Source organism: Camarhynchus parvulus, chromosome 1 (assembly GCF_901933205.1).
Source record: "Camarhynchus parvulus chromosome 1, STF_HiC, whole genome shotgun sequence".
Taxonomy (NCBI): Eukaryota; Metazoa; Chordata; class Aves; order Passeriformes; family Thraupidae; genus Camarhynchus; species Camarhynchus parvulus.
Genome location: NC_044571.1, coordinates 82,155,967 through 82,179,869, shown reverse-complemented (window position 1 = coordinate 82,179,869; position 23,903 = coordinate 82,155,967). Strand labels below are relative to the sequence as shown.

At 38.8% G+C, this 23,903-nt stretch overlaps 1 protein-coding gene across 12 annotated transcripts in view; it reads left to right on the top strand.

The window, feature by feature from the left end:
- DLG2 (discs large MAGUK scaffold protein 2) overlaps window positions 1-23,903 on the top strand; it is an 890,387-nt gene that overhangs the window by 796,639 nt on the left and 69,845 nt on the right. For all 12 annotated transcript variants that reach the window (XM_030950072.1, XM_030950037.1, XM_030950029.1 and 9 more), the window contains one exon: window positions 8,411-8,525. In XM_030950072.1, coding sequence (XP_030805932.1) covers window positions 8,411-8,525 — 115 coding nt within the window. The remainder of the gene's footprint in view (window positions 1-8,410; window positions 8,526-23,903) is intronic.

Genomic DNA, 23,903 nt, shown 5'->3' with positions numbered 1-23,903 from the left:
TCTCTTCTCAGAACCTCTTTTTTATCTCTTCCCACTTTGAGTATATCAGGATTTCTTGGAGTATAAGTACAAAACCAGCATATAATGTCTTAGCTGTGGAAGTTTTGTGTAAGTTTTCATAGTTCACATGGGAATTTTGAGCCCTGATTAAGGAATATCTCCTTGTTTTCATTTTTGTCTGAACATTGGGCAGGTCAGACTGATCCACATTTTCAGTTTTATTTCAAAAAGTTCCACAGGTAATTCCTAGATGCATCCTGTGCCTCCTTAGTTGCATTAAGTTGCTGCTGTTTCTGGAAATGATGAAGTAGGTTTGTACCCTTCTTCTCTTTTCCCAGCATGGTGTAGTACAAGGTGGCATCCTCTGCATGCAGCAGTGTTGGGGCAGATGCCATCTGCACCAGTGTGCTCCCAGCTCTGTATCCATATATTTGTGTGAAGAGTACTTTCCATTTTGGATCAGTCACACTCAGCCAGGTTAGTGTAAATAGAGTACACAGGCTAACCCCATCAATTTTTATTGAAAAGGATTTGGGAACACTCACATGAACCCTGTAGCTGACAGGTGGGGCACTCAGGAGGAAATTTATAAACAGCTGAAGGCAGGTAGGAATCATTTGCCATCATTTACAAGTCTGGAAAAGAAGAATATGTACCCAACATAGTTACAGGGTTAGCTGAGACCATCAGGCTGCCTTCCCAGTATTGCCAGGCCTAGGAAACTCCAGAATTGGTCAACTCTGTGTTGTTTCTTTGTGCCAGCTCATGTCTTAAGCAAGCCAAGCTTAAAACATCAGTGTAATATACTCAGCTCCCAAGAAATGGAACTACACTTGGTAAAAAGCAGAAGCATGGAAAAAATGAAGCAAAAATAATGAGTAGCAAATGCCCCAGGGCAATGATTTTGGATGGGGAATTGTGGAAATTGAATAAATGTCTGAAAATATGGTCTTCCACCACTAGCCTGAAGTGACAAAATAGCTAAATGAATTAGCTTAGCTATTAATAGCAAGTAGATTTTGTTCCTTTGCAACATCTCACATAAATATATGTTGAAGAAAGAGGATTCCGAGGCAGGGAAGTGCTTTTTTTTTTTTTTTTCTCCACCTTGACAGAGTCACTTTGTGCCTAAAACACCAAAGATACCTTGAAATGTGTCTGCACTGTACTAAACAGTAATTCCTACAGAGCTATCAAGGTTAATGAGACATAAGCTGCTCTGCTGGGTGAGCATGGCTGTGCAGGTTGGATGCCAGGGCTGAGGAGATGTGTCCAACTTTTCCAAGATTTCACACTGTGCTGCCAAGGCAGACCATGTGAAAATCTGCAAGCACATGCCTCGCTCCTTCTTGGACATGGGTACACACAACATTATCCGAAATGTTAGCTCAGTCTGGACCTCAGGGGACTTGAAAAAGTGCCACAGATAGTCCTGTTTAGTTCAGGCAACATCAGTCAAAATAACAGGGAGGTAATTTTTTGAGAATGCAGTAAAATCCAGTGCAGGATAAGGCTCCTCAAAGTCTTGTGAGGGATTATTTTCAAAAGGTGTTGAATTCCTTGGAGTTTTCTTCAGTGGTTAGAAGAAGTTGCAGAAGTTTCCATCCAAGAAGGCGTCCAAGATGACACTTCCTGAACCAAGGATAGGCTTTAAGGGAGCAGGTAGAATAACATCTCGGTAGGATACATGGTCCTTCTTGCTCGCTAATAGCTTAATTTATTTTAGTACTTCTCTTTCATTAGGAGGAAGATATTCTTTGAATCTAAAACTTGTAGAGACCTCTTGGAATTGTATTCCCTGTGACTAGAAGCAGAATATGTTATTAGTCACCTGAAGGTATCATGGAAGGAAGATATATTTTTGGGGGTATTTCTATTTACAAGTAACAGAAAATGAGGGCTGTATCTAGTGGTGCAACACATGGAGAAAGAGTTATATTCAGTAATAAAGCAAAAGAAAATAAATTCAGTGGTGATATTAAGGCAGTGAGCCCAGCTGCAGATCAAATCTATAGGGTGAACTTTTAATTAGAAGACAGGCTGAAATGTAAATACCTGTATATTGGTAAAGGAAGACAGTCAGCCAATATCAAAGGATAAAGACATTAATAGCCCTATTGTGCTGAAGTTTTAAAGGGAAAAGCAATGAGTAAAATCAGTAAAAATCCCCGTTCCATTAATTTTGAAAAGTTCCTGAAAAGGAGTATGGAAAATATTTGAATAAAAAAGGGTAGATATAGTCGAAGTAATAACATCTAATAAAATGTAAATTTGTCTTCCCTTCCCCAGTATTGAAATCTGTGTTTTTCATTTCCTTTGAGAGAACTCAAGGGAACTGTATGACTGATAAGAACTAGCAGCATCACTTGTTCTCTTGTGCAGTGCACCATGAATGGAGCAAGGCTTTTTGAGCAGCACTTTCTCCAGTCACCTTTCTCCAGTGCTGCATCAAAATTGTATGCAGTTTTTTTCCTGTTGAGTCATGAATTTAGCTGATAGTAGATCTAACTGATTGGTTTTTTTTACTTATTAAAAGCATAGCATTGACAATAAAATATAAAATCCAAAGCCAGACTTGTCCACTGCCAGGGACATAGGCTGTACAACATCAGACATGGCAGAGGCAGATAAAAGAACCAAAGGTACAGTGAACTGTACTGCTTTTTTGTTTGTTTGTTTTTCTTACAAATTTACCACAGATTACCACAATGATTTTTCACCATCATTAACCTGCTGTGTGAATGTTTGCAATGTCAGGCAGCTGTGGAATTTAACCCCTAATCATCTAAAACGTATACTTTTAGCCAAAAAATTGACTCAAATATTAAAAAAAAAATCCAAAGAGAAGACATACAATATCAGTTCATGTCTTTTGCACACACTTTCACTTTCCATGTGTATTACAGTAGTTTCAAAGGCTTTCAGGGCTGTGGGGTGCTGGGCCCTTGGTAGGCGTAGCCGAAGACACCATGTTAATCTAGCAACCATGTCTTGACCATAGCAGTCATTGTATGAAGAGAGTTACTCCTTCTGACCCACACAGCTCCACACTGGAAATCTCTGGAAAAGCAGAACCAGACCCGATACTTGGAATTCTTGATGCTGCTCTGCTCATCTTCCTCTCACCTCCAAATACAAAACCAGTGCTGACTGGGAAACACTGTGGGCAAAGGGCAGAACTCACTCACTCTGGGAAAAAATCTGTTCTATTATTTTGAATCTTACACTATTAAGCCAGGACACTTACTAAGAGGAGACAAAGGAAAAAAAAAACTTACATAAATAGCATATATAATAGAATCATAATCATAGTGTTATGCAAATTGCTGTCTCAGATGTCCAAGGCAAGAAGTCCATGACACCATACAGTTTATGTTCCGATAAACAGAACAGAAGCTGGCCTGAATCCACTGAAATTATGCCCAATTGATATTGATAGAGAAACTGGTCTGGCAGCTGTTCCTTCAGTATAGTTTCTAGAGCTATGCAACATACCTTTTTTGAGGTCTCTAATTAATGCCTTCCTGGTTTGCTTGTGTTTTGTGGTTTGGTGGGGTTTTTTTAAACCCTGTAGTCTGTTGAAATTGGACAATTCAAGTTTTAGTTTCCATTTTTGAATTTCTACTTTTTAGTAAACCTCATCATCTAGAAGCAAACAGTGATTATCCTGACTTACACAGAAAAGCAGACTCTGCTACCTGCTGGCAGAAAGAATTGCTATCTCTCTAAAGAGGCCAGCACTAAAAGTGTTCAAGTGATAAAGACATGGACTGGGCTGCTGAACTGTTATTTTCACTATTGTATCATATGTCAGCATTTCAGTTTCTTAACTATGCTTTACTTGTAGGCTGAGGGGCTTTTGTTATCATGTTCTCTAAATTCAATCAATACTACAATCTTTGTTATAAACATAAAAGTGAAAAATAACAGTGGTGTAGCTTTGTAAAATTCTGCAACTTTTTCTCATAGAAAAGCTGCAGAATATTTATTCATTTAACATAGCTAGTCTTTATTTTTATGACCAAAAAGTAGCATCAAGCCATTAGATATAATATCTCCATCTTTGCTATTTTTATATTCAGAAATTAATTGATTTTGATGTTTACTTTCTTGCATTTCTTTTTTGTCTCCCAAAAGCATCTAAGACTTCCAGGAGCTGTCTTGTGTTCTCAAGTATTTTTTGTATCCTCAGTCTTTTAGGCTGTTTATGAACTCATTTAAAAATTTTTAAACTAGAATTTCAATATACTGCTTATATTAAGAGGAGAAGTTCTTGCTCCATGTATATGAAAGGACATCACAGCAAAACTCATCCCAAACTGTCTTTATTATCTTTGCATCCATCACAAATCTCACAAACTCATGATATTGGAAAGACTCATAATACGTGAAGAGACTTATGTGTTAAGTAATCAGACTCACAAAAGTTCACATACCAAGTCTGACCATGGACCACCAAAGAGAGCCAGTAGAAAGCTCAAAAGGGAGGGATGTCTGTGTGTTAAAACAATTCCTTCCCACCATGTAAGACCCGACTTGCACACTGGGTAGATGAGTTGGGAGAATTTTAGGTATCTAAATCACTTCAGCAGTAAAACCTTTGGTATCTGCATTGCCTGAGGTGCCAAAGTGAATTAGTCAAGATTTTTGTGGATTAGTCAAGATTTTGGTATTGGTCAGCTACACATGAAGTATATCACTCTTTGGATTGGAGGTTTTAGATGTTTTTTTAACAGGACTGGCCATTTGCCTTGCTTTGATTTCTCAGTATGTGAGCTAAGGAGAGGCTTCAAGGTGTTTGAAGTTTACTCCCAAAGATCTATCCAGACCTTGCAACATGTCCAAGTGCTTTGGAAAGGAAAGGATTGCATCAATATTTGAAGGTTAGAATACATATGAGTCCCAGATATAGCACTTGGCAGGGTGTTGGAATGGAAAAGATGGAAGGGAAATCACCAGATCTCTGTCCATTTATTCAGTCTATTTATTTGCCTTTATCAGTTTCTTAAGCTACCAGAGTTGTTAAATCAGGCAACAGGTGGGAACTTTGCAGATGGAATATAGTAAATTTGAGAAGTTTTGCTAATGAAGCATTCCAGTAGCAATATGTTCTTTGTTCTCCCTTTTTTCAAAGAGCATGAAGTTAATGAATGGGCCTTGACTGTATATTTTGTTAGTATGTCACAACCTCACTGTCCTTTTAATTGTGTAGGAGCCTTGAAAAGTGTGTTATTTAGATTCAGTGCTGAATTTGAAGGAAGCATGAAGTGTTTTTCTGGACTTTAGCACTGTCCTTTTTCACACCTAACAAATGCAAAGCTATTAGGAGACAGCTCTCTTGGAATGACCCAAGTACAAAGAAGTGTTAAGAAAAAAGGACTCTTTCCCAGTAGGCAGAACTATCACAGCAGTTCTGATGGCAGAGCATCACTGTTTCTTTTTCTGTTCACATTTCAAATGCATCTGTCACTGTAGTATCTAGGAATCAGTAGGAGAACTAGGAGGACTGAGATTAAAGAAACTGGTCTGAGCTGAGTTAAAGACTGCCTGCATTGATGGTCGTGCAATTTTTGGCCCAGGCACTTGCCAGGAAGAAGGGACAAGGGTATATTTTAATATTTTTTACCAAAAAAAAATGCAAAGAAGGTACAGTAAGAAAATATAGTCCCATAAATTTGGGTTTTTTTCAAATTATCTATGTATTTAAATCCATAGCTAAAAACATCTCAAGAAACAAAGTAACAATATCATTAGTACTTCAATTATTTTTGGTATCAAGCAGGGAGGAGGACCTTGAACCTTGAGTTTCCATCACACTTACTAGACAATTTTTAATATGTCTTGTGGTTTCAAGAGGTCTCCCAGAGAGATATTCTTGAACTCAGAATAAGTTTATAAGCTGTTAAAATTGGTTAAATTACAAGTGTGCTGTAAAGTCAGAACACAAGAAGCAATATCATCACCTGACCAAGCTGTAGTCATTTGAGTATCTGATGTTCAAGTTAGCTGGATGCTGTGCTAGAGAAAATCAGAATTTCAGTCCTCTCTTCTCACTCTCCAGATTGATGTCTAAATCTGGGAGCTACTCCCACACCTTACATACAGAGTCAGCCTGGGATGGGGATGCTTATTAAAGGGAAAGTTGCTCTGCTGTAGATCATTCATATCCTTGGTGCTGCCCAGATGTAAAACATTAAAGAAGCTGAATCACACTATATGTTTACTGTCTTCTTCAGTGTATCCACCATAAATGAAAGAGAGCTGGTAAGAAGCCTTAGAATTGTAATATTCTGTCTATTTGTGTAGGAATGATACTGTATGAGGAAGAGAAATGCAAGGCTTGGTCCTTAAGATCCCCTTTCCTATTTGCCAAGAAGAAATGTTAGATTGGTTTTAATGAAATATAAGCTAAACAAAGCTTTGCTCAGAAGATGATTATTTACTAAATAAATTCTAAAGCAGCAGATCAGAGCAAATATGACTCACATAGAGCAAACTTAAATCCTACACTGGGATAAACACCTCAAAACTAAACTCCACTCCAAAAAAAAACCCAACATAAGTTTGTAGGAGCCTTAGTTCCACTGAGAATTTGTGCTTTTAAATCTCTCAGAATTTTAAAGATGTATTCTAGGTGACAGAAATGAGCAAGAAACAAGCTACAGAATAAATCTAAAATGCAGTCTGCATGTAGGAGTTTCTCTTCTCCTGACACACAGAATTTCAGTTGCAGTCAGTGAAGTCATAGGTATGTGGGAAGACTGAAGAGTCTTACAGCGCAGCAGTGGTTCCCAACTGACGAGCAAAGTAGCCACTGCCACTTCACAGACTGAGTAGGTAATGCCAAGGAAGCTCAGTGGAAAGGCAGGCAAAATGTGTCAAGAGAGAAGGAGGGGAAAAAACCCAAACACAAAACCCCAAATCAAACCCTTCTGCTAAGCCACCTGTGCAAAATGTGGGATCTTGGAAAGGTCAGGTGTTATTATCCAATGAAAATGTAGAGTGCAGGGAATAAAGTGAATTAGTTGTTGCAAAGCATCTAGACATTCTGGGAACGGAGCCAGTAGGAACAGCAAATGATCAAACAAAAATAATGCTGAGTTCTAGGAGAAAAATGTGAATGTTGCAGCATTTTCAGGTAGCTCAGACAGCAACAAACAAGATGCAGAGCAATGGGTTATAAATGCACTGTAAAGATTTATTTGCTTAAGCTGGAAGGTGATGGGATCTGGTGGAATGTACCTCCATCCTTTGAGGAGGAAACCTTGTGTGCTGGTTTCAGTTCTGCTTTAGCCCTGCTGTGGGGAACGGGACCCTTCTTTTGAAGGCATCGGTGAAATAAAACGTTGAGGTGCAGGGAACATCATCTTCTCTCTGCTGGCACCAGTCTGCAATGTCTTACTCTTTAAAGTGTCACTGACTCACTGAAATGTATTTTGTACACCCCCTCAGCTTAGTCTTATAGCTCACATCAGGAGATCTCCTGGGTTTAGGTTGAATTATGGCTCTCTGAGCTGCTGAAGGTTTTAATTTTCAAGGAATTAGAGCTTGTCTCCAAAACCTCAACCTTTTTTCTTGCAAACCAAAGCTCAGCGCATTGAGTCACACGATGAGCAAGGGAAGCATGGCAGCTGGAGGGACCATTGATGAGGCTGTGTCCTGTCAGAGAGGAGTCTCACCAAATGATACATCTCCAGCTGATCCCATGTTGCTGGGCAGTAGGGTCACAACATTTTGCAGAGCCACCGGTAGAACTATGGAGGTGAACAAGGTGGGGGGGGGGAGCAGTTCTGTGCCATTGTTATGTAGCTTAGGTTTGGAGTTTCTGGGGTCACCCACACTAAGAATGAGATAATGGCTCCACCTATTTAAAAGAAACAGAGCCCAAGCCTCAGTAAGCAGTGTAAAAAAGGTGGTTGACTGCTCATACAGTGATTTTCCAGCTGCTTTGGGGATAATTGGACATAGACATATCTCCTTCATTTTGATGGGATTTTACAATGATTGCTTTGCTCATTAATAACTTCAGTCCCACTGACCCTACCAAGGTATCACATTGTTTGAAGGAGGAAACATACAGTGGAAAACTGCTTTCAACATTGTTTCCACAAACTGGAAGATATTTGTTAACACACTTTAAACCTCCTTTCCTTTCCTGAAACTGCAGGGCCGTGGGTCTGGGTATATGATTCCTCACCTAGCCAGTGTTGAAATGTTCAGGTACCACAATAAAAGGGGCATATATTTACCTAAGATTGTACATTAATTCAAGGTTCTATTAGACCTCCATTTTCAAGACATGCCTGACACTCATTAATTTAATGTTAATTTGCATTTAGCAGCCGTAATGATTATATAGGTCAAGAAAACTAAAATATCCATGTTCTCTTGGGTTTTCTTATCTCCTTAGAGTACGCTCGATTTGAGGCAAAAATCCATGACCTGCGTGAGCAGATGATGAATCACAGCATGAGTTCTGGGTCTGGCTCCCTGAGGACTAATCAGAAGAGGTCACTGTATGTCAGGTAAGCAGGAAGAGCCTTCTCCTGGGAATATGTCAGCAGCTACCTTGCCTGTGTCTGACGTGTGTTGTTGGTTTGGCATGGTGGGAAAGTCTGAGGAGCTGCTTTGAAATAAATTGAAAAATACATCCATCTTACAAGCACAGCATCATTAATGAGAAAATTGGATAAAAGCCCTATTTGCCCTATTTGACTATTTCAAGTAATGTGCAAAGAGCATGACACTTTTATAGTGATTTGGGTTTATGTGATGAACATTTCTTAGCTCTGTCAATATCTGAGATGGATACTGTGGAGTGATGACAGAATGTGTTTCTGTGTGAGGTCTTGCCCAGACATGGAACGAGTGTTCTCAGGAAGAGCAGCTTTTTGCCAAAACCTTTTCCTTGCAAAACACAAGCTCTTATATACTACTCTAAATGCATGGCAATCTGCTACTATCCCCTCGCATACATTTACCCTTCTATCAGTCTATGCTGCAAAGAATTTGCCATCTACGTAGCAAGACCAAATGTGCAGATGAGATGGTAAACAAGCTGCTATCCATAGCTTAACTGGGGTGGTGAATAACAAAGGAATTACCTTTGTCACTTACTGGGAGCAGTGGTTGTAGTTTCACCTTGCCTGTATGAGTCTCTTGCCAGACTGGGTGTTGCGCAGTTGCCCCAGCAAAATTCTTGCTGTCACTCTCCCCTTTTGGGACTCATGGAGACTGTGGCAATCTGTCAAGTATTTTAATAATCTTAATAATTATGCTTCTCTAGGCTTTCATTTTCATTCTCCCCTTTGTCCCCTCTATCCTCCCCATGCTCAGCATATAATTTGAAATTCCTGACAATCATGAAGTAGAGGGAAGCAATTTGTCAGCCTCTAGGCAGTGATAATTATTCGCAGGGGAGCTAATTCAGGTGATAACATTGCAGAGATCCAATTAAGGCTAAATTCTACATTTTGTCATTATGCTCTCAGCGTGAAGGAGTAAGGTAGCAGAGAAGGAAGGGAAAACTTTAATGTTAGCATGAAGGGTCTTGTTCTAATGGGCAACAACCACATGAAGCACTAATTGGTACTGCTGTCAGAAAGAGCAATGACTGAAGGGAGATGGATCACTCTTACCGATGATGTTGCTCTTGGGCAAGGTCAGATTAGAAGTGTTGAAGTTTTCAAGGCATCTCTAACTTTCTCTGACCTGAAGCAGGTTTTTTCCAGACCAGAGTGACTTTCTTGTCAAGAGCTTTGGTCAGCTCCCTGAATTTGCATTTTATGAAAAGCTACAATTATGTGTGTAAGGATGGATAGATCCAAGCTTCCTTTCTTGAGATAAGCCAGGAACACAAAATGTAGGGGGAGAAATGGTGTGAGAAGCCCAAGCCAGCAACTGCAGGTTAATTGAGGTGTACAGATAAAGGGCTAACACCAGGGTCCTGAACACCTTACTGCAGTTTGAACAGCAACAAAGCTTGATCCCCCTGTATGAGCATTGGCCTAGGAAGCTCTGCTGAGAACTGAGGCTTATTAACTTGCACTCTGAGCCAAGCTGAGATATCTGTGCTGCCTAACTCTTCTGTACAGTATTGCTCCGTGTGCACTGATGAGCCCTGTTTTCTGCTAGTTCATGAATTCTGGCTGTGATCTGTCTCACTAAGCTGCTATGCCCTGGTGCTTCACTGCAGGAGCCTTTGATGTCTTAGCTGCTTATCTAAATGGCACTTCCCAAACCACAAATGCAAAACCTGTTCTTTTATTCCACAGTCGTTCCAGCGAATGCCCCAAACCTCTGAAGCAGAAAGCCACAAAAGCCTTGGTCACTTTTGTTAGTGTTTACTTTTTTCTCTCAAACCCACACAATTGGCTGTGTCCATGTCTGAGCTGCCTTGTTTGTGGTGCAGTAGCACCTGCAGCCTTGTGCCTGTCACTGTGAGTTCAATTCACATGCACTAATTACAAAGGTTGTTTGTGTCTATGTTAGGCACTCAGGAAAAATAAATGTGGGCTCAGAAATGTACTTGTTTTCGGAGATGAAAATTTTCTCATTATGGATACTCTTTACAGGCAGGGCCCATGTAAAAAGCTGGAATCTAGCATTTGGTTTCTATTCTTACAATTCAGGACATTTCTGTTTCAATGGATTATTTTAGTCAGCATGTGCAGAGAGCTAGAGGCAAATGACCATATGTTGTTGTAAATCTCTAGCTGTAATGCCAAGTTTATGATTCAAGTTTGCTGTTTTCCTTTCTTTGGGATGTAGTGATTTTGCTGTCCTTCACTGAATATGGCAAGCATGGTTATTTTTTAACCAGAAAGCTTAATTGAAGCAAATCACTATATTCTAGGCAACACAAAGAAACAGATTGAGATCCAGATAGGTAGTAATAGTTGAAAATAAGTGTCATTACCTACTCAGAGAAAAGCCAACAAGAGAGGGTGAGAAAAAGTAAAGCTACAGTTATGCTAATGGGTGTGGGGTTTATTGGATGCAGGGATTTCTTCTTTACCTTACAGTCTGTGCTTTCCCCATCCAGCCCCTACTATAAAAGCATAGCACTGAGATATGTGAAAGAAGCTATATTCAGTTAAGTGAGACAAAATGTAATATAGAGTTAAAGGGTTCAATGTAGGACCACAAGTAGGTGGCTAAAAGCAATTAAGGTCTCACTTCAGGAGTGTAAACAACACAGGAAGGAAATCAAGAATTACTTGTTCAGAGAAATTGTGTAGCTCTTTGACATGATCTTTTATCTCTGCATACTCTGGTGTTCCAGATTTGTATTATTTTTTTCTTTGTTTTTTTCTGTCTGTCTCTCTGACACCTCCTGTATTATTTCCCATGAATTTCCTGGATTCTTTTTTTCATTACTGCCTGTTGCTTTTTGTCACAGACCCTATATCTCTGTTTGGGATGTCATCAGAGAGTCCACAACACTAAAGGCAAAATATGAGTTTCCAGGGGAGGATGGAGCAGTAGGAAATACTTCTAGTCCTTTTGGGAGCTCACAACCTCTTTGTCACTAAATCAGTTGAGGAAAAGAAATACAGAAAGAAATGCAGAAAGTAGGAGAATGAATAGGAAACATAGAAAATGTTATTATTCATGCTTTATTTGGTGGTGACAGTGAAAGAATTTAAATTTAATTCGCTAATTGCAATGATAGGCTAAAAAAAAATCTGCTATTATCTTTTTTTAAGTCATTGGAATTCAGTCATCGGCTCATGATCAACCAGGAGAATAAACAAACCCATCACCAGCTAAACATTGTGCTATATACATGCGTAGCAGGGTCTTATGCAAATTCATGTCTTCCTTTTTGTCTTTTTAGCTCAAGGTTTTAAAATCTGTTCTTGTAAGATTACACATTTCTTTGTCTTGAAATAAATACATGCTTTGCTTTGTCCTTTTAGGTCCATACCAGCAGTCAAATTTCTAGGTTACATATGGTTACTGTTGCTACTCCTAGGAAATGCCAGATCATGTTATTTAACTCACAGGCTGTGGACCATGACAGCCTTTTGAAGAGTTAAGCATCAGAGAAGTACAGTTCTTTAAAAATTTTGCTGAATTAGGGTCACTGAAACTTTAACTTCCAAACTTTGGAGGAAACATAGCTTAAGCAGTTTTCCTGGTTTTTTACTAGATTATTCCTGAGCTTAAAGTACTTGTGTTAGATTTCTGAGGATAAGAGTAGATTCTTCAGTAATTGCTACTGCACATGCAAAGAAAAGGTTTTCAGGAATTATCTGGCACCCAAAACTGCCATCTTAGTGTCTGGTTTTGGTTTACAGATGAAAAGTAGTGAGATACACTTAGCATAAACAGTCACCATTTAAGCTTTATTCAAACCAGAAAACTTCTGAAATAATGTTTATATTTAAAAATTCCAGTTGTCTAAAGCCACAAGCAGGCACCGTGGAGGTGTATCACTGCAGAAATAACTCTAAAGCTTCACACCCCCCAACCCCTTCACTGCCACTTCTCTGTTTAAAGTCTGTTCAGTACTGTCAGTGACCAAACCTGATTTCACCTCATCAGGGCTCCTTGTTGCCATGTATGAAGGGTTGAGTTTACTGAAATGCAGCTGTTTTAGCTTCTGCACTACTTTTATATATATCAGTACAAAGTGAATGCTACAGTTGACTGTAAAGCTGGGGATGGAAATCAGGACTGGGACAGGACTGGATCCAGCTGCAATGTAGGAAGAAGTGGTTCTGCAGCTGCCTCTCCACTGTGCATGGAAAAGCACTGCAGTGGGAAGTGAGCCCAAGGCTCTTCCCAATAAGATGAAGATGCTTTCAATCAACCTTTTTATTTCTAGTCCATATTGTACTATTTATAAAAAATGTGCATGGTGCAAAGAGATGCCTCTTAGTCCCCTACATTTTTGTCTTCTTCTAACTGGAATTATTGCTAAGCATTTCATAGCTGTGATAGATATGGGCCATACAAACATGTAGTATTATCTGTCAAAAATATATGTGTTCTGATTCATTTCTTATTGAGCCATGAGGAAGAATCTGGAGATTTGCCATCGCAACTTAGCTCAGCAAAAGGGAAATCAAAGCTGAGGTACTTTGGATGGTTTATTCTCATTGTCAGCACAATGGATTCTCCATTAGGTATTAGACACCTTTACACGGATTTCCTGAACTTAGAAATTAGCATGTTGCCATATCATAGAATCACAGGTGGTTTGGGTTAGAAGACACTTTAAAGATCATCTGGTTTCAAACCCCTTTCATGGGCAGGGACATCTTCCACTAGTGAGACTTTGATTTTCAACAGATCAGAGAAATTCTCAGTTTTGAAGTTTTCAGAGCTACAGTTGAAATTCTTTTGAGGCAGTTTGTGAAGATTGAGTCTGATATCCAGGGCTTGTTCCAATTAATGTCTGTTACAACCACCTTCAGTCTCCCTGTCTTCTTTGAGGCAGTGAACCCCCTCAGGCAAGTGAACATCAGGTCAAGGCTGCGTGGGGAGAATTCTCCTGTGAATCTGCACAGCTGGCTGCAATGCAGTCTGAAATCCGCCTGAGAAATGCAATTGTTGGAGACATCATGGTAGTGAAACCTGAACACATGGTAAGATCAGACTGGGTGATAAAAAGCTCTTGTATGTAGGTCTGGAAGCAGAAATTAATTGAAGAGATAATTGCACCGGTGTTTTCAGAAGGAGGTACTGAGGAAACCAGAGAGAGGTATGAAATGGCCATGATTAAATACTCATTACAAGGAGGTACAAGGAGGAGAGAGAATACTTTTTTGCAAGATGTATGTGTATATATATAAAAAGAAAATCCAAATAGATACTTTAGTGTTAATTACATGCTATATCTACATACACATTGCAAAAATCTGCACTTAAGCAAGTTGCCTAGTATCTCTCTTGGTTCAGTGGAGTGCACTTGGCACTTTCAGAGTACAATTCATGTCATCCAGAAGTAGACATCTAAAATTGCTCAGGCGAATCATGCCCTAAAAATGTCTCTTTCTCACAGTTGAGTGGAAGGAGCCTCAGGTGATTAGCTGAGATGTAAACATCAATATTAGAGACACTTTATGTTGTGTGACCTGAATCCCATACACACTCAAAATCTTTCTCTTTTGCTCTCTCACAAACACACGGGTGTGCTCATATGCAGATCTACGAGCTATAACATCAAGCCTCTGACTGTTGTCTATGCATTCTTCTGCAACATAGGTTGGAAACACCAACAGTCTTGTTTAATTGGGCTGGGTTTTTGCCCATATTCTTATTCCCCAGGATTCCTTCTGAATTCATTTGTCACTTTAGTTAGCACTATTGAGGATGCATATACACTCAGTACATGGTCATCAAGCTGGATGAGTTTATGACTCCAGCATCTGGGAGCATCCAAACTGCAGTTTCTTTCTGGTTTTGCAGCACTGAAAGTCACTCAAATACAGATTTCTGGAGAGCAAATGTGAGTGAGCTTGGCACCTAGACATTATTTTTTTGTTTTAATGAGGAAATGGCTTGCATAGCCATGCCTGTACTTTAATGGCATTATAGAACTATTAGAATTCCCTTTACTGAACAGTAAGTGGAGGAAAATTTAATTTTTATACAATTTTTTCACTTACTTCAGATTCCTGGGCAATTGAATGGTCCCAATTGTAGCACACAATGGAAACATGCATTCAGAAAATGTGTCATAAATGGCATAATGCAGATAAGTTTGGAAAGGGCCAAATAGGTACACACAAAAACTAAATTAATGAAATGGCTTATTGGACTTGAAGTTCCTTTTCAGACTGGAATTGTTGGAATGTCACTCATTTCACATGTCCTGGTTAAGTAAGAGTTTCTGAGTATTCCATTACTAGTTTTTAATGGTTCTTTCTCTGAAAATAAGAATTTTTTATACATCCTCCTGGCACAAATATTCTCCCTGGCTTCAGTGAGAGCTGCTCAGATTCAGAACCAAGGAAACAGTGTAAATCTTTATTTTTCAAAGCAAGGAGGGTCACTGTGCATGCTTTGGAGACCTTTTCTCTAGGGACATATTCAACAGCTGAACCATATCACTGAGTATCTGTTCACCCAGGTCTTCATTAATTATCAGAAACACTGAGGAATTGAGGAGGATGAGGGATAGGCTGGAATACAAGAATCACCTAATACAATGGGAAGTAAATCCAGTAGTTTTTATTTATTGCGTTGAATTTCATGTTTAGAGCAAAAGCATCTGGCTTTCATAACCTGTGATTATCTGTAAAATGAAAAAGGAAGATGAAGCAACTCTTGTCTTTGGAAAAGCAAATCTAATATCTTCTCACAAAATTCAACCTGTTTATATGCTTAGAGGCATTTGAAAAAATTACCCGGTTCATTGTTCTGCTGCTAAGAACAGAGCAAATGAGAAATTAAAAATTTCAACTGAAAATTGAAGAACAGAGAATATCTGGAGAGAAACTGTTTTGTTGGGATTTTTTTTAAAGTAGCCTCTCACTGTCAGTGGGAACTGTGAGAATTTCACACTTCTTTATATTATTTCTGTGAAATTTTCACAGGTCCTTAACTGAAGTGTCCTAAGACTCATAATGCTGGTGCTGCTCTCAGCTGAAAGATGCATGTGAGGATTATTAATCTTGGACTACTCTCAATTCAAAAGCCTTCAGGTTTATAGTTCAATGGCAATCCAGTGCTAAAAAACCACCCTAAAATATAATGCTGTAAATACAACAATATGTCTCACCAATACCCTAGGACTATGAAAATTGATATATTTGATATATAGTCAGTTGAAACTATTAGCCACCTCATAAGCTATTACAGTTTTTCCTAACAGTTACTGCATTTCCTACTCATCTCCTACTTTTTTGCAATGCTGTTACTAATGAACAGTTAAGGAAAAATTATGTTTGTTTGCAATTCTTCATAACATTTCACAGACACAGACTAAGCAGTTAATGGAGAGTGAAAACTGAACATGTAAACACATCAGTCAAACAGTCTCATCTCTGCATCTGACACCAGCTCTTTCCTTCACATCTTCATGTTTATCATATCTGCTGCTCTTGGGTACCGGGTGTGGAATGAATTCAGCCCATCCCTCCCAGAGATGCGTCGTTAGCTGCAGCATGAACCAACAGCCCAGAAAGCCTTTTATCAATGGGTGTTTCTCCAGCTGGGTCAAAAAGGGGCAAAAGTAGATTTATTTCTATGTGATTGTCACTTTGCAAACCATTGACTACTTTGTTTTCAAAATTACGAGCTATGGTACACAGTACTGAGCACCTGGAAGGACTGAGCCCTGTGTGAAACAAGCACAGCCTCCAGAAATCTGAGATAACACATCCTACCTAAAGTTTAGAACAGAAAACCGAATATAAAGCAGCTTGCAGAAGATCAAAGCCATTCTTGCCTAAGTCATCTTATCTTTATATTTTCAGTAGAACTTGTTGTATTTTAAATAATTAGATGAGGCAGGGAATCATGTTCTCAGTGCAGCATTATTAATGCCTGGTGTGAAACAGCTTTTCTATTAGCAACTTCACTAGGCGTAAGTAGTACACAGTTGTGGGCATTTTCCATATTGTTCTGTTTCATAAGTTATTAAAATAATGGCCCAGAACAGGTAATGTGCTTGACATGATGTCTGCTCTACAGAAGCAGCACACCTTTTCCTTTTCTTAGGAGATGCCTTAATAGCTTTTCATCGCACATATATTTTGCTTTTCTGTTCCCTAGAGGGACTGCCTGCTTTCTGCTTCGGAGAGTAGAAAGTGTCAGCTAGAATAATATCCAAGCCAGAAGATGATGAGGTTGAAGATCTTGGCCCCATGTGGGAATAGGATGTTTGAAATTTTTATAAGCAAGATAGACACAGTTTCAGCCTCATTTCTAAGCAGAAACTCTGAACATGATCCATCAGTGAAGGGGAGGGGGACGTGAAAGAGAAGATAAACTGTCTGTGGCTTAAAATGGCTGAAAGTGAATCAGCAAAACATGCATTTAAGCTGTGTCTGTTCCCTGTGAAATAGCAGTCTTATCCAACAAATAGTTGCTTATGATGTTTCCATGTCAACAGCTATAATAGGACACCGACAGTTTGTGCAGCTCTCCACTGGAAAAGTACAAGACAGTAGCTTAGACCATGAACACAGAGGCAAAAGCTTGTGTAAATACAGTCAAAGTTGGAAATCTAAATATGTGCATTTGCACACAGCACAGTGGCCAATGTGAGAGAAAGAAGGTGCTTGGCCCTATTGAAGAGCTTTCTACCTGAAATTCTATACAGAAAAGTCAAAAAGCCACTATAGAATAGGCTCTGCAAATCAGCTGTGTTGAAACAAAGCTGAGAGCAGGAACAGGACATAACACTGCTGAAAAGGGTAGTGGGAATTTGCATTCAAAGTTCTTCACAATAAACGCAAATGAGGAGGATCTTTAGTTTCACTGCAAGGAGGTCCATCTCTGAGGAGGGAGCCCAGCCAAGTTAAGTGGTGAGGCTAAGTGGGACCAGTGCTCTTTGCTGACCTTTTTACATCTCATTAGAAATTAAATTACTGTGATAATGCTATGGTGAGCCTGGAAGGATCTGGGGAATTGCCTACCTGAATTGGGGCTCATAAGGAACTCCTCAGGAACTCAGTTTAGTCATTCCCTGCCACCCCACTCTTGTAACAGGAAAAGACGTACTAATCAGGTCCTCTCAGGCTTCATTGACATGCTGTGGAGTAAACCTGGTTTAGATGCAGCTACTTTACTATTTCTGCTGTGAGTGGTGCCTGTGTGGTGCTGGTCAATACTTGAAGCTGGTGTCCAAGGGGAGCCAGCTCAGCATGCCAGCCCCAGCAGGTCTTGCAGTGATTACCCTGTGTCTGTCCCTCTTGTATAACAGTCTTGACAAACAGGATTTGATCCTCTCTGAATGTGCCTCATGTTCAGAACAAATGGAGTAAAAAATTATTTCAGAGATCAACATATCTCTCTGTGTGTCTATATATATGTGTGTGTGTACATCTGCATTATGCTGTGTCTCCAGCTCCATCTCTCTTGTGGAAACTCTGATTATGTGTGGCTCATTCTTCTCTTAAAACTTCTTCCTCTAATTGCTTCATCTACTAATGTAGCAAATAAACAAAGACTGTCAGTGTTATCTGGTGAAGAGTTTGCCAGATGTTCCTTGCCAAACAGGAATTAAAATAATTAAACATTCACCCACTTTCCATAGATTCTACTTATACTTTTTAATTGACCATGAAGGCAACCACATTCCTTCACCCAATATATTGGGCTGATGCAATTATCAAAACACCTGCTTAGCACAGCACATCACCTTCTATACAAACCCCTGCTTACAGAAAAGGCAGGGAAAGGAAAGCTTACAGAAAAAGACACTTTGCTATTTCTGCTCCTACATCTTCTTTCTAGGTGTTTAAAAAGGTCCTGGCATAGAGGGCAGCAGCTGAAAGCTTTGGGAAAAAAATTAGGGCAGAAAAAGTTACTTAACCAACGTAGAAGGCTTTGGGGTTTTTATAACCTTATATTTCTAACCACTTAGATTTTAGTTATGTCAGGTTGGAATGGTTCTTACCTTAGTGTGCTGCTAATAATACCTGTCCTTCCCATTTCCAGAAAGTATCAATATTTATTTCACTCTGGGAGCTGGAAAGGTCTGTAATCTTTTTCTTTTAAAAAGCACTATCTCTGCAGACAGGCTTTTTCCTCTTGATGTTCTTGAGACATTTTAGAGTCCAGGTAGATGCTGCAGATACCCGCTGTAGTAATTACTCCTTTCTGCAGAGACTGTAAGACAATTTGGAGAGAAAAGGATCATAGGTGATCAATGACAAAATGAAAGCATAGCCTAATGGCCATCAAGCAGTATTTTGCCACTCTCTTACAGATGATTCAAGATGCAAAGCTGTATTTTAGTCCTTTCTGCTGTTCCCATCTTTACCCAGCCAGCCAGACTTTGTCTGTCATGTTCATTTTCCTGAGAATGCTTCAGAAACTACTCTTGTAAAAGTACAGCTTAGATTTGAAAAATATCTATGGTTTCTTCATAGATTTATGGACAAGGAAACAGGTATCTTTGTGAACCCATCTTGAAAACAGATTGAGACTAGACAGTATCAAAACCATTTTCAGAAACACTGCAGGAAACAAGGAAGAAGCAATGTTTCTAACAGGGTTTGCAGATTCCAAATGCAATTGCCCTTTCAGTATAAGCACTGAAAGTTATTTTTCCTTTTCTATACTGGCTGGCAGAGCATTGCCACATCCATGGAGAGCTATTGTGACCAGAAGGCTCTGCTACAGGGAGAAGCTGTGTCCTGAGAGATATCCTGGACAGTAGATTTGCTCTCAGGGTTATTCTGCCCAGTGTGTCATCCAGACATGACATTACAGACACATTTTTATGACATCCACTTGTTATTAATTTGATAGCAAATTTTTTCCATTATATTGTTTATGGCACTGGTCCTGATTTCATACCTGGTCATCTTTGCAGAAAAAAGGATGAGCTACAGGAATATTATCAAGGTCAGAACTAGGTTCCTAAAGCCTCTGCTAGAGTTATGAGTTAGGGCATGACTCCAGTGCATGGTGCTTCTTCAGATCTGATTTACACAGGTTTCAGTCTGCTTGAGCTAACCCTAGCTAGACTGCAGTTAGGGTCATCAGTCTTTTTTCTAGTTTCAAGACAGAATCATGAGATGTTTCAGGAGTAAAAATCAGAATTTCTCTTTCATCATTGATATTTACATGTGGATTCATCTTGAAAGCCTTGGGAACTTCAGCAGATCTTTCAGCAAAGCTGAACTGGACATAAATTTTCTTTGTAAGTCCTTGACAATCTCTTCATCTACTTATACTTTAGTAATTAATTAGAACAATAAGAAAAGCAAAATATGAATTAATAGCAGCGGACCGTGGGACACTTCCTATCGATTTCTGTGTTGGGCTTACTATCTGGCCAAATCTAGTGGTTACTGCTAGGTGATGATGGCTCAATTTGCAGTCCACAACTCACCACATCTCCTCCTGCAGATGCAATAACCACAGATTATTAACTCCCATGCAAAACAGATACGAAACTGAGTGAGTTTAGTGGTAAATAACTATTCTTTCCTGTAAATCTGACCTCATTCATTAAACGCCTGATAATTTCTTTCAATATCTGAATGATTTGTCTTTTCACATAGGCCAAGAAGGATAACCCTTTATTATAGCTACTGTGTTAATGAAATCATCTTCTTTTAATTGATGATTTCAGGATTGTAGTTTACTTTAATTTGTATTATTGCTTGATGCTAAAATTCAGAATATGTTTAAACAGAACATTATTAGAAATAGAGAGTTTTCTTTTAAATGTCCTCAGTGATCCATTTATCTGCCTTTGTCTGTCTGCAGACACCATCGGCAGATAGTCGTTCATTTAAAAATACTTACCTGTAGGTTTCCTTCAAGAATATGAAAAACAATTGAAAAATTTGGATAAAATTCAACAGATAATTTTGACTTTAATGAGGATTGCAACAGCTTTGGATGCGAGAAGTCTGGAGAAAAAAATTGTAAAAGAAATAACCAACAGACAGGATGTTTTTGTCTTTGAAAATATGAAAGAATAGGCAAATTGACTGAATTAATAACTTGAAAATTATCTAGTGTAATGCAAGGATCATGGCTGAATTTAGCCTGTAGCAAATGGGGTTATTTTCCTTTCAACAGAGTATGGAAATCCTGTATGGTAGATGGATTTTCAGCTACTGTCGTGTTAATTTCTTTGTATTGCCATCTTAAAGACATCAGGCTTGGACAGACACAAGAATATATTCCCTTCTAATGTGGACAGTGTGCAGAAGGATTAAAGTTTGCTTTCCCTAAACTTCTTACTTGCTATAATTTCCTTTCTTCAGTGCAGAAGCTCCTAATTTGCATTAAGATGAGGAAAGGAAAATCCCTACTTTGTTAGTTGGCATTTGAGTTTTTAGGAATGGACACTTCAATTATACTCAGATTTCAGTGCTGCTTTTTTAGGAAATAGTATAAAATATTAAGCGGCTGCAGTTGTGCTTTTGGTCTTCCATGTATGAAAATGCACTACCTACCCCAGCATGTTACACAAAATTTGCATTAATTTTTCTACTTGCCTTGAGTTCTAAATATACTCCAGAGCAACTGGGGACATCAGTTTGAAAGGGAATTTCATTGTCTTTTAAAAGAGCAGATAGATAAGTGTATGAAATATTGGAAATTCTCTAAATTTATTTATTAAACATTCCATAATAATTATGTCTTCTACACAATCAGTAAACCCCACCTGCATTCAATATAACCGGTGGTAACATGGAGTGAACTGAAGAGTCAAAACTGCAGTAGCTCAGACAAAAATCTTAGTGCTAGCAAGAATTTTACTCCAATTTACTGCTTAGAAGATCTCTGCCTGTTAAAAGCACACAAAGAATTTTCCATCCTATCTGAGTTCTTTCTTCAGGAAGATAAGTGGTATCATTCTGGAACTGAGCAGCTCAGATACTGCCTTGATTTAGGACTAAATAGATACAGCTATATGGTTAGAGACATACTAGGTGATGTTGGAGCCCTACAATGAGCTGTTTGTTCATGGTAGGACACCCAATTGCAGTTATTGGAGATAAATAGATTTTGAGTAAGTCATCTCAGACTATTTAAGTCACGAAACTCTGAAGAATCTGACATCAAATTTTATCTGAAATTTCTGAATTTGATGTGTGAAAAGAAGTTGGGTTTTTTTTATTGCAGCCCAAATTGAAGTTTTTCTAATGGGATCATAAAAGTAGGTCTCATTCTTCAGTTTCAGGACAATATGACTGAGGATCTGGTTGTACTTATGATGTGTCATAAACAAGAAAACCCCAAAAGGTCTAAGAAGGGGATGATCCAGTCTCTCTCCCCCTCTGACTTCATACCTATTATTAAGATACTGGAACAAAAATTCATAAGGAAGATCTCATTGAAAACATATGACTATATCAATTCCTTTGAAAGCATTACATGTACCTGGCCTTCTGTCCATTTCTGCTTAGAGACAGAACAAAAGAAATAAATCTGGTGTATTCAGTGCTGTTACCTCTCTGCAGAACTGTAGCTTTCTAAGTCAAGGACTCAGTCTTTTCAGTCAGCAGAAAGGGAAAATCTCTTTTAATTGTGTCTTTATTACATACTGAAAAGACTACATCCACAAGAGAGGTTCAAGAAAACAAAATTTATGTTCTCTTAGAGTACTGATAGAAAGAGACTTGCTTACATTTAGGTCAAATACTTAGTAAGATTCTCTCTGAGTGATCTTTATACCAGCAACTTTACAACATTTAAAACATTCACTCAGAGTGAAACACTGGATATGTTTTCCATGTTCTGCTTTACCTGTGGTAATAAGACTACATGGGCTAAAGAAAAATTTTAAAAATCAGCTGTGCAGACTGTTTGTGGAAGAATGAAGTAGCAACAGAAGACATTTAGTGTAATTAGATCTGGAAAAGTGCTTGTGTGAAAATATAAATACTTTTTAAATAATCATGATAGGCTGAGTCTTGTAGAGACTGTATTTCTGTGGGTTATTTTTATTAATGTTATACAGAATAATCTAAAAATCCCCAATTACAAGAATAATTGAAACTTTATTCAAGATGATTAGCTGATTTTAGAATTAATTTTCTGATATCTCAGCATTTTTCACTGATAAAAGCAGTCATCTACCAGCAAGGCTAAAGTTTCCTCTGCCAATATTTTGCCTGACCTAGGCTTCTCTAATGGATGATTAAAGGGAAATTTACTTTGGTAGAATAAAAAATTAGGTGTTTATGGTTTTGGGTTGCTGAGCAATCATGCTCTGTAGGAGGCACTTCCTGAAGGCCTATCAAATTATATCATGCTTTTTTGGAGGGAGAGCATTTACAGTTTAACTCCATTAAGCTGCATTTCCAGTTTAAAATTACAGTAATCAAATAGAATCATAGCATGGTTTGGGTTGAAAGGGATCTTAAAGACCATTTGGTTCCAATGGCCCCACCATGGTCAGGGACACTTCTCACTAGACCAGGGTGCTTTAAGCATTGGCTTTCCCACAGCTAACCCTTACATGCTTGGGCAATGTTTGTAAATTCCTCCTGTGTAGCTGTCCCTGTATCCACCCCGTGTGCTGCATTTTTGCAAACAGCATGGTGTGTCAGTGATCCAACATCACACAGCAGCATCTGCCCAGCAGATCAGATTTTTTTAGAAGTTCAAGTTGCATCTTTCCTTTATTCCTGTTTTATCTATTCTCTATACATTGAATCACAGAATCAGTAAGGTTGGAGAAGACCTCTAAGATCATTCTGTCTGACCATTAAGCAGCACTGCCAGGTTCACCACTAAACTATGTCCCTTAAGCACCACACCTACACAGTTGTTAAACTGTTCCAGGGACAGTGATTCCACCATTTCCCTCTTCTGCAAAATAGTTTCCATTGTGCCTTTTTTATGCTCTAATTGGTTAACATACATGAAATATACATGTAAGCTGAAATTATTAACATCCCTCTGTTCTGTTCTTGCTCTATTCATCTCTTTAATGTTGTATGTGGATGGTTCCAGGTTTCCACATGCATCTCCACGTTATACTGTAGGTCCTTGGGTAAATTTCCATTAGTCCTTTGAGGGACTACAGGCAACTTGCTAGTTAATCCATTATCTGAGACCTCATCAGTCACACTTTTCAACTCTTTATTACTTCAGTGGCACAGGTAGAGTGGTTACATTTCACATCTTTCAACCCTTCACAGCCATGCTTTTGTGTCTGTCTGCAACTCAGAGTGACAGGTACTGGATTTTGGCTGTCTAGGATGCAGGCTTAAGTTCCCAAACCTAGAGGATGTTTGTTGTGATTGTAG